This window comes from Spodoptera frugiperda, chromosome 8 (genome assembly GCF_023101765.2).
Source record: "Spodoptera frugiperda isolate SF20-4 chromosome 8, AGI-APGP_CSIRO_Sfru_2.0, whole genome shotgun sequence".
Taxonomy (NCBI): Eukaryota; Metazoa; Arthropoda; class Insecta; order Lepidoptera; family Noctuidae; genus Spodoptera; species Spodoptera frugiperda.
This window is the reverse complement of record NC_064219.1, coordinates 8,071,862-8,090,355: the sequence shown is the minus strand read 5'-3', so window position 1 is coordinate 8,090,355 and position 18,494 is coordinate 8,071,862. Positions and strand designations below refer to the sequence as shown.

General features: G+C 38.7%; 1 protein-coding gene across 1 annotated transcript in view; it reads left to right on the top strand.

Annotated features, from left to right (window-relative positions):
- LOC118275885 (autophagy-related protein 2 homolog A) overlaps positions 1 to 18,494 on the top strand; it is a 44,939-nt gene that overhangs the window by 7,405 nt on the left and 19,040 nt on the right. The window contains 17 exon segments of the mRNA XM_050695233.1: positions 3,164 to 3,266; positions 6,042 to 6,623; positions 6,912 to 7,063; positions 7,597 to 7,752; positions 9,353 to 9,438; positions 9,772 to 9,944; positions 10,479 to 10,651; positions 10,942 to 11,083; positions 11,433 to 11,603; positions 12,098 to 12,272; positions 12,746 to 12,852; positions 13,448 to 13,662; positions 14,270 to 14,393; positions 14,850 to 14,998; positions 16,234 to 16,412; positions 17,522 to 17,672; positions 18,061 to 18,245. Of these exon segments, the coding sequence (XP_050551190.1) occupies positions 3,164 to 3,266; positions 6,042 to 6,623; positions 6,912 to 7,063; positions 7,597 to 7,752; positions 9,353 to 9,438; positions 9,772 to 9,944; positions 10,479 to 10,651; positions 10,942 to 11,083; positions 11,433 to 11,603; positions 12,098 to 12,272; positions 12,746 to 12,852; positions 13,448 to 13,662; positions 14,270 to 14,393; positions 14,850 to 14,998; positions 16,234 to 16,412; positions 17,522 to 17,672; positions 18,061 to 18,245 (3,023 nt within the window).

Here is an 18,494-nt window from a genome sequence, read left to right as displayed (position 1 = left end):
AGTCAACAATGTTCACACCACTGGTATTGAGGAGACAACGGAAGTTCTACTCGATGAACTCATCCCTGACGATGTATCCGAGACAGACAATGATTATCATCAGCAGATTAGGTCGTGGGCAGCTATACCGCCCGACTCACCGGTGTCTGATCTTCCTACCATCAACGAGCTCGTAACTGTTGTTAAAACCTTGCCTTTGAATAAATCGTCTGGTGAGGATAAGGTTTCAAATAAAATGATAATAGAAGCGTGTAAATCTGCGGCTGATGCGATCCTGACCGTTTTTAATCGTTGTATAGCGGAGGGCGTCTTTCCTCGTATATGGCGACGTGGATTCATTCGCATAATACCTAAGAATGGAAATAAACCACCCGATGACCCTAAGTCATACCGGCCTATTACGCTTTTACCATCATTAGGAAAACTCCTTGAGCGGCTTATCGTTCCTCGTTTAATGCCCGGTGGACCGAAATTTCACAATAATCAATTTGGCTTCACTGTAGGTAAATCTACTGTTGACGCGGCTCTCTCTGTCCGAACCACGGTGAATTCATCTGAGCACAAATATGTAGTAGGTATTTTTCTAGACATTTCCGGTGCCTTTGATAACGCGTGGTGGCCAATGTTACTCCTAAAACTTAAAGGGCGTGGCTGTTTTAGTAACATATATAAACTAATATACACGTATTTTCTTCACGGTTCTGTAAAACTGAAACTTGGTCATTGTTCGCGGTCGAAGTCATTGTCGATGGGATGTCCTCAGGGGTCGGTTATTGGCCCGTATCTATGGAATCTAGGGTTTGATGATTTGCTCGCGATCCCCCTTCCTTCTGGTTGTACATTGACTGGATATGCGGATGATGGCCTTTTGTTAATACAGTCAAATACCCGCGCCGGACTGGAGAATCTAGCTAAAGACTGCCTCGGTGAGATCTCGCGTTGGGGTGAACGTAATCGATTAACTTTTGCACCACATAAAACTTACCAGCTATTGCTTAAAGGAAACTTAAAATCATGGCCGTCCATTAAATTCAAAAACGTTCCCGTAAAACGAAAGGAGTCGGTTTGCTATCTCGGTCTAGTCTTAGAAAAAAACTTTTCTTTTATTGAACATATTAAGGCTATTAGTGAGAAAGCCAAAAATAATTTCTATGCACTCACGCGAATTTCGAAGGCTACCTGGGGTCTCTCTTTTCTTACGCTCAAAACCATATATGGAGCAACCTACTTGGGATGCGTGTGCTACGGGGCACCAGTATGGGCTGATAGGGCCACAATAGGCGCGGTACGGCGGAAGCTTCTTCAAGGTCAGCGTCTAGCCTTGATCTTTCTGTGTAAGGCTTATAGGACGGTTAGCACAGAGGCCCTACCTGTGCTCGCGGGACTACTTCCAGTCGATCTTGAGGTGCAGCGACGTGCTGCTATGTATTACAATGCGAGACCTAACTTTTCCGCAAACTTTCTAGCACAACGTGATCGAAACAAAATTGCTAGACTGCTTAAGCCATTAACGGACGTCTGGGATGAGCTTCTAATTGAATGGCAGTGCAGATGGGAATCTTCTACCAAGGGCCGTCACCTTTACCAGTTCTTTCCATCCGTGCATGAGCGACTGGAGAGGACATGGCTGGAGGTGGATCACTGTGTTGCCCAGTTTCTTACTGGCCATGGCAACTTTAAAAGCAAATTGTTCTCATTTAAACTCGTTGATTCACCATGGTGCCAATGTTCGACAGCGGAGTTGCAACATGAGCAATCCGCCCATCACATACTCTGGGAGTGTGGTCTCTGGCAATCTGAGCGTAACACTATGTTAGATACTTTAATTGTTTCATCAGGTGTTGTCTATTATACGGACCTTGTGGAGTCTAGAACGAATTTCCGTGCGTTTAGGCGTTTTTGCCATACCTATTATTGGAAGCAAGTATAACAGCTCACACATAGGACCCACTTAGTTTTAAGTCAAATTTCCGTGGTGCTTGGCGACTGGGCTTCTCCCAGTTGTGGAGTCTCTTTGTGCCTTAAGGCTTAAGTCATTCTGTCTCCTGCATTAAATTCACCGAGGGAAGTGGAAACTATCGTTTTCTTTTCTTCTCCTCTAATAATATCTTCTGATTTATTTCGTTGCGGGATCCAAGACAGTCATTCATGTCCCTGGGACGCGCCGGACTTCAATGTTCCGGTGTTTTCATGGTTGTATCTACTGTAGATCCTGGCTTACAGGAGTTGCAGCGGTATGGGAGGTTGTGGCGGGCTTGTCCCTTAAAAAAAAAAAAAAAATATCATTGAGCAAAGGACCATTTGTTTTGGGCGTAAAGCTTTCTTCTCTTTTTTAGTGACACAGTGTACAATCGGCATTATGGCATCTCATTTTTGTATTGGCTTCATAGTCTGCATTGTTAGTTATCTAAATTGCTCAACCACAAGTTCATACTTAGTAATTAAGATAAAGAATTTGTATAATATGTCTAGTCTCTAACGATTATTTGCTGACATATTAGTGCAAGTAAACAATTCAAATAAACAACAGTACAATCTTATATGTATAGTATGTTAACTAACAGAGCATAGGGTAAGGGTTTTGGGGGTTTAAACCGGAGGGGTTTAAACCCCACCCCGAAAGGTTAAGATGAAACTTAAGTAGCTAGTAACTGGGTATATTAATATATATATTCTCATGAATGAAGGAAGTTTTGTTCGTTTTACTTTCTTGAACCCCTCCCGATACTAAAACCTGGCTACGCCTAAGTAACAGAGGGCGTTCCTTTAAACTCGTTAATCTATATTTAATAGATTAAAATAAAAATATCAGCATAGAAAAATAAGCAATAAATTGCAACGTTGCCTTCCTTCAACTACGCGTGCACAGAGCGTTTCTTTTACGTATCGATTTAAAATTTTTGGTGAATAATTTAACATTTAAAAATATAAAATTGTTTTGTTTTTTAATGGAAATATTTTTTTTTAGCATGTATGGATGCTACACTATTGCGGGTTAACAGGAACGCCCTCTGTTAGTTAACATACTATATTTATATACTTTCCCTTCAAGTAACCCTTTTTGATTCTCACCTACCCATTGTAATGTAAATAGGGTATGAAAATGCACTAAGTAAAGCTACATATTAGAATATGTATGTTAAAACCATTGTTTCCATTTCAGTACTAAGCCGTGTCAAAGTGAAATTTGAAAACACTATAATTCGTATTGAACATGTACCGAAAAACGGTGATCGAGGCATCGCACTTGAGGTCCATATAAAGAAGTGAGTATTTATTCATTAATTTTATTAATTAAAGAGGTCACTAAGTTAAGGTAAGGGACGGACGCAGTATGGCACATTATAGGGCAATAATGTACTAATGTAGGACATCACTACAAATGGGCCAAATGGATATTTTGCATTCATATATAAATCCACATCTTTATCCAATGCGGGTAGACAAAAACAACTACTACTCTCTTTGCATATTTCTTTAATCTCCATCACGTTTTTATATCGGAGGCTTGTATTGTAATGTATCAGTATGAGTTTATTTGACATTTAATTAACGAAACCGCGTACTGAGTTTTGATTGGTGGTTTTTTTTGGAGCCGGCCAATCAGAACGCGGTCTCGTTAAACGTAAAACAAACTCGTACTAAGCCCTCTGGTCATACAAAGTATCATAATACAAATTACATAGATAACAATACAGCGTATTGCCCTTACAAAGCAGTTCAAGGGCCTTGGGCTCAAAAATCCCATCGATACAAGTACCATGTCTATCAATAGACACATACGCCTAATTGATGAACCAACTCCAATAATGACGTCACAATTCAAAACCAGTTTAATTCAAAAAGGTCCGAAGTAAACGACATTGTATGCAGTGCTACTTCCTTGTCAATACGCTTGACCTCTCTCCGAACGTCTGATTAGAATAATCTTAACTCGACGAATCGACGGCCTTCGATTTATCGCACATGTCATTGTTTCGTTTATTCTACTGAAATAGTCGAATATATAACATTGCGTATAGTATTATGTACGATGTAGTCTACTTCCGATTTCATTGTTCTGTTTACGTGATGTTACAAAATTGATGTTTAACTCTTTAAATGCCACGGGGGTCACCAGTGACCGACGTTAGCGGAGGATTTGCCTTCAACAGTTTTCTATTGGCAGTCAAAGGCTTAATAAACACGAATTTTGTATGCAGCGTTTTTGGTTTTGAAATGTTGATTTTTTTAAGTATTTTTCAAGAATTCAAGTATTTATTACATCCATAATATACACAGGTGTTGAATAATACAGTATTTAGTCACAATTACGGACCCTGTCGGACACAGCAAATTATAAAATTCGTAGGAAAGAGGAAGGGCATTTAGAAATTTTGTAATTTTTACATAGTTTTTGTTTATTTCTATAGTGTTATTATCATGCATCATGATACTGTTTATTTGTACCAGCTGTTCTTAACTTCAACCCTTCATCATATTAATCAATAGACCAGTACCCTTAGTGCTAGTTTGCTTTACGTTTAACGAAATTGAAACGAGAACGCATTCAACCCTCTGATTGGCGGGCGTGAATGATCCAACCAATCAGAGCGCCGAACGAACTCTCGTTTCGATTTCGTTAAACGTAAAACAAACTCGTCTTAGTACGAGTAGGTATAGTACCTAGTAAGAAGTAAATTAATTACTGATTGTGACTTGGCTACTCTATGCCCTCAATAACACGAGATTCCCTCATGATTTTGAGTCATAACTTAACTATTAGAGTGCTTTTCCACCAGAGATGTGCTACGTAGCTAGGATAAGAAGATTTAATAGCTAAGCTGTGAAACTATGTGACCATTTCAACTAATACTAAGCTATGTAGCTCTGCGAGGAAGATGCGCAGCTCTGCGACCATAACACGCATCTATAGCCATTTTTTATAAGGAAAGATATATGGAATATGGATGGAATATATGGAAAGATGCGTATCTTTAATTTGCATATAAAAAACATAACTTAGCTGACTCCGTTTCCACCCGGTGCTTACACTGTTTACCTATGAATATGATTGTAGGAAGTCAAACGCATCCATAGCAACGCAACATAGCACATCTCTGGTGGAAAAGCATCCTTAAACAAACATAATTAAAGATCACGTTTACCAAACAAATAATAATTAATTTTAACACAACGATTACTGGAAAGAGTACATCTAATATAACAAAGTATTTATCAATGCACAATATGTATGAGTCAACATCGCAATCTTAAATAAATTCCAATCCTAATTGTAACGGTATTCAAGGCTACTAACATAATATAGAATAATAAATCTCTGTGTTTACTCTACAAGAGAAAATGTTACATATTATGTAAGCATTAAGGTTTTAATTAGCTTGTTAATTGTTATGATCTTACTGTCTTACATACGTATTCACGTTGAAATTGAAATCTCTGTTTATGACCTGTTGTTAGAGTAAAATGTAGCGTATTATGAAGGCGTTAAGGTTTTAATTAGCTTGTTCATTTATTGTAATGGTTTGTGTGATTATTTCGAAGAAGATAGATCATAAAATGATATTATTGTACAATCTCTTTGTCCAAAGAAAGTATAAGATGAAAATAGAATCTTTAAAGACTTGTTCTATTATTTACATTATGGCTCTAAATGAATCATTAAATTTTACTATATTTAATTCGAATTAAATTATTTAAAATTAATGACAGTTAATTTTCATCAATTGTTCTAACTGCCAATTTCAATAACCGGTCTTAATCCAATCTTGACAGAAACTCTATAGAACTAATGTGCAAAATCGGCAGTATTATGTTATTGAAATTGGCAGTAATTCAATCAATTCGTTGTTTGTTCAAAACAACTGAAACCTCACAGAGCTCAAGACCTTTCCAACGAATGTAAAATCGTGGAAATCGGTTCGTGCGTTCTGGAGTTTTAGCGTCAGGAAGGAAAACCTTTTATATTATAGATAACTATATTCTACAATATGCATTTAGTATCAACCGCAATGTATATTAACAAATACATGTAATTCTAGTATCGACTACTTCGACGAAGCCGGGACGGAACCGACCCCGGGGGAAACAGATCCTGACAAGCCGAAAACCTACATAGTAGCAACATACACGAACAAAAAAATTAAATTCGATGGAGTCACTCTATACACAGACGAGTTCCCATCAAAACTGCGGACTATGGCACGGAGTCTCATCATGGAGAAGTCCATATCCTCACAAGTTGATAAAACCGAGAATCAAGAGACTCCAGACGTGAACTTTCAAAGCACCATTTCGGATGTTTTCTATGAAACTAGAAGTGTGATATCTACCATAGAAACAGAGACATTCAAAGAAGCTATCCCTGAAGAAGAGAAGAGTCGACCAGAGTCGAGAGAATCGACGCCTGAGAAGGTCAATCACCCCGATCCGATATTATTTGCCAAATTGTTGGGAGAACAGGAAGTGGCCTTGAAATTGAAGCATACTTCGGAAGTGGAGGGGCCTAAAGTCGAAATTAATATATTACTTGGGTCCTTCATTGTGTTCATTACTCCGAGACAGCTACATACGCTGATAGAGCTCGCTGATGCTCTCTATCAGCCGGATTTGGAGGACAGAAGGTTAGTTGTAACTGTTTTCTTGATATTCAATAATGTGTAGGAACTGTTAGACGTCTCATTCTGTATGTGATGAGGGCTTGGCTAACGTTTTGGTGGATCAACTTCAAACTCTTTACTATATAATTTTTTTTGACAACTTCGTCCATAATTATTGTTTCTGTTGATAGTATACTTTGTCTATAGAACTATTAATTCTCAATAGTGATTCGATTCTACTAAGTTATCTTTAAATATCCAGTAATAGTTCCTTTAGAATAGTTATTTATAACCATATATGTTCTTCCACAGTAACATACCATTGCGTCCTAGCGGTATGTCCCAGTGCAAGCCGATGAAGCCAGCAGACTTCCAACTGGTGGAAGCTCAATTACTTGGTACCTTCGAGAAGCATAACTCGAAGCCTGCTGGCGGTATGTCTGGCTGGTCTGGGCCAAGTTACGGTAAGCACCATAAACAAATAAGTTTTCTTTATTTCATAGATATATTGATTTGGTCGGGGAGGAGGGTTTCCTGAAAATGTTGGCACATTCAAACAGTTGATTGGAGATACTTGACTAAAAAATAAAGTCAAAGTCAAATCATTTACTCCAATTAAACCATAACTTTGGACCGCTTTTTACGAAAATTGCGCGGACGTAGGAGCATAAAATTTGGTACACTTATAGTTTATGTGTAGGAAAAGTGCAGCACGCTAATGTTTTTCAAAAATAATGCTTATAAAGTACATTAAATCAATAAATAAAACATTACACACACATGCATAGTATCTGATCGTATTTGACAAAACATCAAAATCGATAGACATTGCGATGATATTCTCACATCTCATATGAAAAGAGTTTGTTTGAGTTTGAGTTAAATAAAAATTATCCTTGAACGTATGTTAAGTGGTATTGTAAATTAAATCGTATATGGTTGAATTTCGACCACTAGGCGACCACTAGTATTTATAAATTGTCCATTTGTTCTACAGACGATACTGAGAATGACAATGAGATATTCTACCCAATGACCTCGCATGGCCACATGACGGAGAGCTTCTCGTCTTCCGTCAGCTCTATGAGCGCCAGTATGACTTCCAGCGCTACTTTGCCCACAGCAGCGCCCAGGATCAAGAGAAATAAGAAAGGTACGTACAACTAGTTTTACTCGCAGCTGATTGATTGAGTAAAAAAACGTAAACAGGGGCACAGGCAAACTTACTTTCGCATTTAGTGTTAGTTGAGATCTCTCTCTTTCTCTCTCAAAAATCAAAAATCCTTGAGTAGAAAAAACGTAAAACGGGTCACAAGCTAACTCCCTGTCGCATTTAGGGTTACTTGAGATCTCTCTCTCTCTCTCTTTCTTTCTCTTTCTTTCTCTTTCTTTTTCTCTCTCAAAAATCCTTAACCAATCTTTTGAAATGTCAAAAATCTGTCCATTAGTAAAACTACAAAAAATCTCCATTGTTACTTTAAAACAATCATACACACTCGATTCTAAATAATTTCTATCTTTCAATGTAATAATGTATGTAGTACAATAAGCTTTGTCCTGTATATTTAGCCTTTATATTTACTTTTAATGTAGGTAGAAAAACAGACAACAACTTTTTTGTGCGATGCATTTATTGCAATTTCAAACCAATAAGGCACTTTTGAAAGTCCAACTAAATAAGGAAAAATATAACAATCTATACTTATAATAAAAATCTGTAGAGAGGTCAATTCTGTACATGATCGCTACTCATGCCAATAATGCAATAGTAAAATTTTTGTCTGTCTTTCTGTCTGTATGTTCTTTATAGAAACAAAAAGCACTCAACGGATTTTAACGAAACTTGGCGGATGAAGTCGGAGGCAAAAGCTAGTTTCAAATAAAGTGGACTATCCTTGGATAGAGACAAAGACATGAATGTAATATTGGCATCGGATACAAGCAACAAAAACGTGAAAGAAAAAATAAAAACAAAAACTTGCTAGTCTACCCCACGCCCGCGCCCTTGGGTCGCTATTGTGAGATGAAGCTCAGGTAGACTCGTCCCTTCGTTGCTTCGGGTATATGCTATCTAATAGGGGGCGTATTCTATTATTATTATTCACTAGTAAACCGCTCCGATTTAACCCAGATGCTTGTTTCCGATTTTACCTTTTTTTTCGGTCGCTTTTTTCGCACAAACCTTGTGCTTGTGACAAAAAACACAAACAAACAATTTGTTGCAGTCAGCCGTTCGATTTATGCGAGTACCTTCATATTTTTAATGTTATTCGTTTTTACAGTTTTTGTTATTGGTTATAGTTTAATGTACAGACAAATTTTGATCATCATAATAAAGATGATGACGGGGTATGAAAATTTAAAATCAGTTTAGTCCGTCAGTTAGATAATGAGAAAATATTAGACACGTATTTTTTGTTTTGTCGTATACGGTAAACAATATATTATTTATTGTCTAATGAAAGCTAAAGAAGTATGTAGAAACTGGTTACTCCCGCGCAGTTTCACCGCTGCTGCTCTTCTCCTATTGATCGTAGCGTGATGTTTGATAAACACACGATTTTTTTTTCTCAATTCGTACCAGTAGTTATGGAGATTAGCGCGTTCGAATAAACATACTTAAAACTGTAGATAAATAATTTTCTGTGTGTGATAATGATAATGATGATAATGTTCAATCTGTCCCCATTGTATAAGGATATGATTCTATGTACATATATTCATATAGTTCATATAAATATTTTTATTTCCAGTTCCCCATATCGAAGGTGACCCCACAGCAGAAGTTTCGCATATCAGCTTGAAAATCGACTCTGTAGCCTGTGTATTGCTGCATAAGGTATAGTATATATTACATTTTTTAGAATCATCATCGATATTTAAGTAAAAAAATTAAGTACTGCTACGTTACTGCTACTTAAGTCAAGGAGTCACAACTTCCGGAGCTGCGGACTACCTAGCAGGTTTACCGGGGCTCCGGCTCGACAAGCAGGAGTAGGAACGGGGTGTTTTTAGTCAGTAAGAGTCTGACACTCCCTCTCGCCTTACCCTGGCGAGAGAAGTCATTGGATGATCCCCCCTGAAAAAAAAAAAGAAAAGGGGTCACAACTTCACAAGATGTTTTTGCTTATTTAATAGTTTTTTATATACTTATCTAAAATGTCTATTCCAGGATATTCTAGTCCCGACGTTGTTAGGCTCTGACGTCATATCGCCAAGCACGGCCGTCAAGCTGCAAGAAGTAGCCAGCGCCTTCTTCGCAAGCTTGGAGCCTTTCAGCATTGTCGATGACTTCACTGCGGCCAACGAGATACTTGATAGGACCACTTTGAAGAGCCATTTGAGGTAAGAAGAAAATAGAATACTGCTTACCTTTTACATACATATATAACCTCACGGTTTTCTCCCATTGGGAAAAGCAGAGACAATGCAATGCCAATTGCGAATATTACATACCTCTTTCGCTTCATCAAAAGTCATCACTCATCAGTGTTTTCATTGCATGATCGACGGTTAAGGATACTTTATATCTAAAGACCTTTAGTTTGTAATAAAGTTAAAAATCCATTATTAAACTTAGATAATTTGGCTGGCGTCTATCCTTCGTCGCTCAAGTCTTCTCGAGGGTATTTTTGCTTGACGGGCACACTTCTAGTATTAGTTGTGATAAAGTATTTCGAATTGGTAAAGATATCCTTCTCTCAACAAAAGGTCAAAACCAATTTGACAAATAAAAGCCATATTCAATTTCAAGTAAATTGCGACATTCTTAAAAAGACTGCAAAGTTAAAGCCATTTATTTTAATTAATCCTCACAATAAGTACATTATTTATATTTGTAATACCTAATATTAATTTTGCATATTATTTATCCCCCAGACTGCTAACGTCGGAGATTTCAGTGGACGGCAGCGAGAAATTGACGGCGGTGGGCAGTCAGATGCTGTGTGAGGCATCCGTCAAACATCTGCTCGTCAGAGAGTGCCTCTACTACCCCACTGAGGAAGGGGAGATGGTACAGGGATACAACCTGATCAAGTTCCTGAATAAGGGTGAGTGTTGCCATAAGATCAGGGGCCTTAGTCTGCTATTACAATTGTGTCAGAATGGTCGATCACTGAGCAGTGCAAGAGGGACGGAGCTATACAACCTACATAGCTCCGTCCCTCTTGCACTGATCAGTGATCGACCATTCTGACTAAGACTAAGGCCCCAGAAAACCGACGTGAAACAACGCTTGTGTTGTGTTTCGTTGGGTGTGTTCGAGGTTACCGGAGGCCCAACTCCTCCCTTTCCAATATCCCCGATTCCCCAACAATTAAATAATGTCTTTTATTCCCAGACGACGAAGACACCTCGAGTCGTTCCAGCCAGAATGGCACGGCTGCGACTCATGCGAACGTTCGGATCACGTTCAAACAGACGTCCAAGTACGCGCGCATGGCCGGCGGACAGAAACTTGTCAACCCTTCTACAGATATACTGTAAGTATTTTATTACATTTATTACTTTATATATTTTATTGGTCCTTTTAGAAGGAAGTTTTAGTTTTTAGAATTTTGTACCGAATAAATTTTGTTTGTAACAGTAAAAAAAGTCTAGTAGTCAATGAAAAGAGTGTCACTGGCTGCGCCCGTGGTGGTTTCAGGAAGTCGCCCAAAAATATTTGACTTAAGATATTTTTATACTGCATCAACTTTTATAAGACAGTTCTCGGATAATACCAAACTAAATAAAATTAATAATTATTAACCATCATGATAAAACATAACGCTAAGATCAGTAAAGGGCAAGCAGGCAGCGGGTAACAACCTTGTATTATCCTATTCCCAGTATAAAATGCGCACCGTTCTACGTGGACGTGGAGCTGACGATCATAGAACGCATGTGGGGGACGTTCTTCGGCGGCGTCAGTACCGGCACCGCTACGCCCCCCGCCACTAACGCCGCACAGAACCAGACCAGCGTCACCCTGCAGTGCCCTGACCTGCATGCTGTGCTTAGGTAAGAAGGAGAATTTAAATAGAACTTTTAATAAGTTCTAGTTCTATAAAAACTGATTTTTTCTTATGTAATTTCACGTGCACATCACACTGCTACTATATTCTTATATCATCATAATAACATCATAACTCGCGATCTTCTACAGAACTTAAAAAATACCTATCGCTTTTGACATTACGATAAAAGTGTTGAATTTGATTAGTAAATAGATCGTACCGTTAGTACGAGTTTGCATTACGTTGAACGAAAACGAAACGAGAGCGCGTTCAGCACTGTGATTGGCTGTTGCGAGGGAACCAACCAATCGAAACACCGAACGCGCTCTCGATTCATTTTGTATGCTAAAGGAATTGTCGTATAGATAGAAAAAGGGCTAATTTCCTACTAGTCAAATTCAATACAGAATTATCTTACACTATTTTATATTGTATTTGAACAATTTTTATCTCTTGAAAGCAACATCCCTCATCACCTAAAAAAAATGTTCCTTCCAGATTCCCAATAGCGGATCTCCGTCAAGGCATAAACCGCGAGTTCCGCCGCGTGCGGCCCGACTACCTGCTGTTCAAGTTCCAGAACGCCAGCATCAGCTCGCAGCAGACGCCCAGCGCCCGGCCCCAGCCCACCACCGTCCACGTACGGGCCACCGTGCTCGACCTGTATTATTACGTAAGTATATTGAGATAAGGTCGAAAGTTGCATGTGATAAAACGTTAGACTGTATACACTAAATATTTGAAATCGTTTGTTCTTAATATTTATATTACTTGATAGAATTGTTAAAATTCTACCATTTGATCGTAAAATAATGTTCAATATTACTACCCATCTTTGCTTTTTTATTTAAAAACGTTATTGAGTTACAAGATTTAAGGTATGCATCCATAGGCCCGCATCGCACGCATCACGTGTAGGTATTGCTGATGATACAGTGCGTACGATTCGAATCAGTGGACGCAATTGTATGAGTTTCTATACAAAACAAACTAAAATCCATTGCGTGCAGTGCTTACGATGCGGGCCTGTGGACTCGTACCTTTAACATCTAAAACCATACAAAGTACTTGATAATTACACACGTCAACAAACATAATATTTTATTTATTGCCACATGTAACTAACAGCCCCATGTTGTTCGTTAGGAAAACGACATATTCCCGGGCACGCACATAGCGCGCACCACCATGGACGACAACGTCTCCGAGGGAAACATCCTCAGTGGACACGTCACCTCCGCCGCCATACCTACGTAAGTACTAACTTAATCTAGAAACTATTGTTATTTCATTTATTTACACAAATTAATAGGTCAGCAGTAATATTGTCATATTATATTTAAATGCTGGACTTGGACTATGTTATTCCTTGATATTTAAAGATATTAAAAATAAAACATAATTATGAACAAAACAAAATCATCTCTAGTGTCAACATTAGATTCATAACATTGTTTTATTATCTATACTCATATTTTAATTGTATAAGCCGGTAAAAGAACAGACGGATCACCGGATGGTAAGCAATCGCCGCCGCCCATGGACACCCGAAACACCAGAGGCGTTACAAATGCCTTGCCGGCCTTTTGGGGGTTAGGAATTTAACGGTTGTTCGGGAATCTAGGATTGGGAAGATTGCGAAGGGGGATAATTGGGCCTCTGGTAACCTCACAACGAAACGCAACGCAAGCGTTGTTTCATATCGGTTTTCTATGAGGTCCTGGCATCTCTTCGGTCGAACCGGCGCATTCGTGTCGAAGCATGGCTCTCCCACACTTCAACTAACTCATTAAGTAACATAATTCCAAAATCTAGTTCTATTAACATATTATTATATTTCTCTTACAGCATATCAATAACCTTCAAACCGAAGATCCCGGCAAAGGGACCATTCGACGGTTTCAACGACGAGCCGACTCTCTTCGAGCCCGCGAACTCAAACCCGATGACCACATCGGTTTACCTCATGAACAACTTGACTCCCAAGTACCCCAGCCCGTTCAGCGGGAAGAAAACGGCATACCAAAGCATTACTAAACATGAAAACGATGATGATGATAAAGGTATTTTATATATATATTTTTACTATATTTTACTCACAAATTTAAAGTTTGAATTCGCCAATGTGTCTTGATTAATGCGAAAGAGAAGGTATGACCTTCTCTGAATGAAAAGAGGTTTTTGCACTACAGCTGGCACTTATATGTTTTAATAACTTACCCAGTCCATACGGATAATTTGTTTGAATTAATTAGGTAAAACGTGATTTATCGAACTTGTGAAATATATTACGCTTAGCAAGTCAATACTTATTAAAAATGTAAAAAAAATACAATACAATAAATATGCTGATCATAATGACCCTTTTTGCCAAATGAAAAAAAAAACGAGAGTGCGTCTAATAATGTGACCAGGGACTGTATACTAACCAATATATGGTAAGCGTCCACAGGACCGCACCGTACGCATCGCACGGATCGCATCAGACGGATTGACTGCGTCCGTACGATACGAATCAATGGACGCAGCTGTATGAGTATTCTATACAAGACAAACTAAATTCCGTTGCGTGCGATGCGTATAATGCGGGCCTGTGGACGCGTACTTTTATCGTCTTTTCTTTTCTTAGTATGTGTTTGCTTATTCCTTATGTTAATTATATTGTTGTAGTAAAAGAAGAAGAGTTGATAGTTCCTGGCAATGAGGACGAGATGTTGGAGTTCACGAACAACTCCATCGACCTGTCCGCCATACATCTGGAGTTTATTCTACCTATCCTCAGCTTACAGCTTCAGTAAGTATTACTGTGTTGTTCTATTCTTATATCTTTACTCCATTACTGTAACAAATACATAAAATAAAATAAATAGAAAATTCCAAAGAAAAACAGTTGGGCAGAAAGCCCGCCAGGCATGATCACCTCGCCTAGAGAACTTTACATTCTGTTCCCTAAAATAAAATGTTTAACGGTGGCCTTTATTACAAGCCTTGTTTTAGAATTTATTTAACCTTAAAATATGTCCAAAATGTCCCTGCATTCACGGAGTTCCGATAATTTGTTGCCAAATTTGGGCAGACGTGCTCCACCGTAGGCCGCATCATCACTTACCATCAGGTGAGATAGCGGCCAAACGTCGACCCATTAAATGTTAAAAAAAAAAATTTTACTAACACATTGTTTAGTTACTCTTTAATCATTCAAAAAATAGTTAAAAGAAAGATTTGATAATAAATATGATATATCTACCAGATCAAAGCAGCTATACGAGATAATCTACAACCGAATAAACTCGGACCTGCTGCTATGGGAGCCGCAGCCAGCAGAGCAGTACGACATCAACCCCCTCCTCTACCCCGACCTCACCCCCGCCTTTGGCGCGTTCAAAGGCGTTGGGCATGGTAAGTGACAGTTTTAAACCTATCTAATGTTATTATTAGAACTTATGACGGGATATTTACCATGTTTATTTATTTCGATGAGTTTCCGATATTTCGGCACTAACAGTTCATCCGTGATCATGGCGCTTGCAACAGTGCCGAAATATCGGAAACTCATCGAAATAAATAAACATGGTAAATATCCCGTCATAAGTTCTAATAATAGTGTTAGTGACCATGTCAGTTTAAAAACCTATCTAATGTTAATAATTAGTATTAATTATATTTTTACTTGTAGTTGTAAATAATTTATAGTAGTATCTTTAGAATAGATTTGTATTTCGTATCTTTATTTATTTTTAAAACGACAAAAGAGAATATTTGAAAATTTAATACCTGCATGACTGCATCCTACTGGTGTCGGGAGGAATTCAAGCTGAAACTTGTGACCAGGCGTCTAGAAAGAGGAATTTCCCAACAATACGCACCGTGTCTAGAAGTGCTATTGTATACATCAAGTCCCTTTTTGAATGACTTCTTCTGCCGTGCCGTGGGTCATACGAGAGGAAGTATCAAACTCTTTACTTCTGACTACGGTTTGGCCATTCCAAATCCTGTTCCGAACCGGTGCCGCAGTGACTTACTACGCTTTACCCGAAACCCTGGTCAATCATGCATCAGGCCCTTGGCCCAACCAAGTAATGCAACGTCCTGCGTGAGCGATCTAGAAGCGAACGCGAAGCAGTGGTATAACACGCAAATTTAATGCGGTGTTTGGGCAACCGGCTGCCGCGCAACGTGTAGCTTCAATTTCGGTACTCTTTGTGTGATCCACAAATTGTTGTTTCGGTGTAAACACACCCACCACACAGGAGAGCGCCTAGTGTGGAGCAACGGTTTTAAAAAAAAGAAACGATAGATACTATCACATATTTGGTACAAAATGTAATGTAACTTTCGGCCACTCTACATCACAATGCTATAATAGTTTTTTGTATTATTAAGTAGTTTTTAAGTTGTAACTATTTTAGTGTTATTTTATATTAATCATATTTTAAATTATTTTATTCCTAAGTAGTTGTAGTTATTATTTTATTTACTTTAAAGTAGTTTTAGTTATATTTTATTTACTTTTAAAATACCTAGTTTTAATTATTTCTATTTATTTTTAAGTAGTTTTTAATTATAATTATAAGTAGTTTATGTACCTATATATTTATGTATGTATATATCTTTCGTATCTCTTTTTAATATAGATTCTGACACAGAAAGCACATCGTCAGAGGAAGAGAACAACTTGTACTACTCGACGTATGATAATAAGCTGCGCAAGGGCATCGGGAACTGTCGGCCGCACGAGGAGACAGAGACGCACAACTTCTGTCTCACTCTCAAAGTTGGGAAAGGACTGCTTACTATGTATACTCCTGTCAGGGTAAGTTGAATACATTAATATACTGTTGCAGTACTAAAATATGTTTATAGAGCCATGCTTTGGCTCTACTGGAGTGATATCACGGCCTCACAGAAAACCGATGTCAAAAGTTAGCAGCATTTGCAGTTCGCAGCCTTTGTTTGAAAATTCTGGCGTAAGAGTTAAATTAATTGATAAAATCTATACAAATAACTAACTCATTACAAAATCAAAAGCTTTGCTCTCATAGGCCTTAACTATCTATCATGCTGCTCAATCCCATCATTATTTTGGTGAAATCCAATTAAAAACTGCTTTTGCGTTTCATCAACATTCAGGGTGCTTTTCCACCAGAAATGTGCTATGCAGCTATGTTACGAAGATGTAATAGCTAAGCTATGAAACAATGTGACCGTTTCCACTATGTATCTATGCAAAAAAATGCGCAGTTAGAGTATGCAACGTATCGATTGTAGGAAAACCACCCATAAGGCCGGGACTCCACCAAAGCGGAGACGAGACGAGCGGAGAGGAGATGTTTTTTAAACAACCAATAGAATTGAGTTATTGACACGTCTCCTCTCCGCTCAGCTTCAGTGGAGATCTGTGCGGAGATGTGTAATATTTGTATGTCGCGATGGAAGCGGAGATGTGAGCTGTGCGCGGACGACGCGCAGTGGAGACGAGAGATGTGAGCGGCGTGCAGTGAGCGATGTCACCCTCCCCCCTCTCGCCTGCTAGCAACCCGCAGAACCCCGCGCGCGCGCCGGCCGGCCGTGTCAGAATGCGTACTGAGCACTCAACGCCCCGCACCCGAGCTGAAAAACATCTCTTCTCGCACAGCACACAGCACACCGCACACATCTCTGCTTTGGTGGAGTCTCGGCCTAACACTCATCCATAGTACGCATCTTTTCATATACAAAACATAGCCGAGTCCGTTTCCACCAGGCAGTGCTAAGCTATGTGTACCAATAATATGTTTGGTGGAAGCCACACACTTCCACAGCAACGTAGCACAGTACATCTCTGGTGAAAAAGCAACCTCATCCATGTTTTCACACTTTTCACCTTTTAATGTTTTATTACACTAAAATCTCATGAAAACGTGTTAATTTTGCTTTACCCAGGACAGCAACAAACGCGTGGTCCCAGGACAGATGGGCGAGCTAGTACTAGAGGCGTACAACTTGTCCATGTGCCAAGTGAGCGGCCTCAATGGAAAGCCCAAGACCGCGCAGCTGTGTCTACGAGCTGACCGCACTACCTTGTACCATGATTGTAAGTAAATGTGAAGAAAATATTATTTAACAACACATACAATGATCAGGGCTGGAAGTTCCGACAAAAATAACTCTTATAATCTATGGACGACGCCGATTGCGTACCATCAGATGACCTATCTACCTTATTTTCTCTTTATTTTGTATACTATTTACAGCAATCATCACTTGATGTAATCAACTTAATTAAAACATTTAATAACGAAGTCATTCCTATTTTTTACAAAGCTGCTCCCACACAAACACTTTTCTCTTGAGCTGTAAATACATTTACGAACAAAAACTACACATAAAATCAAATAACAACATCCTTACTACCACTGCACCAACCATACAGTCAAATCTGAACCAAATCTTAATATAAATTATCTATTTATCCTCTCTAGCAATGATAACAATACCATCGGAGAAGCCTCCACTCCGCCAATACGGTACCTTACTACCGTCCCACCTGAAGAGTACCATCTACCCTTCAGGCAAGGGGGTGATCATCAAAGACAAACTCCTCAAGAAGGATATGTTCACTATGGCTCTCAAAGTCGAGCCTGACGCCGAGTCTTCTAATGTTAAGGTATGTAGAATACTATCAATCTATGCTAATATTATAAAGCTGAAGAGTTTGTTTGGTTGTTTGTTTGAACGCGCTAATCTTTAGAATTCTTTTTGTGTTGAATAGTGCATTTATCGAGGAAGGTTATAGGCTATAAAACATCATGCTATGATCAATAGGAGCCAAGCAGAACGGGTGAAAGCGCGTGGAAGTGGCTAGTCTTGAATATAATATAATCAGGGTGGATATAATTACAGTAATAAAGAAGCG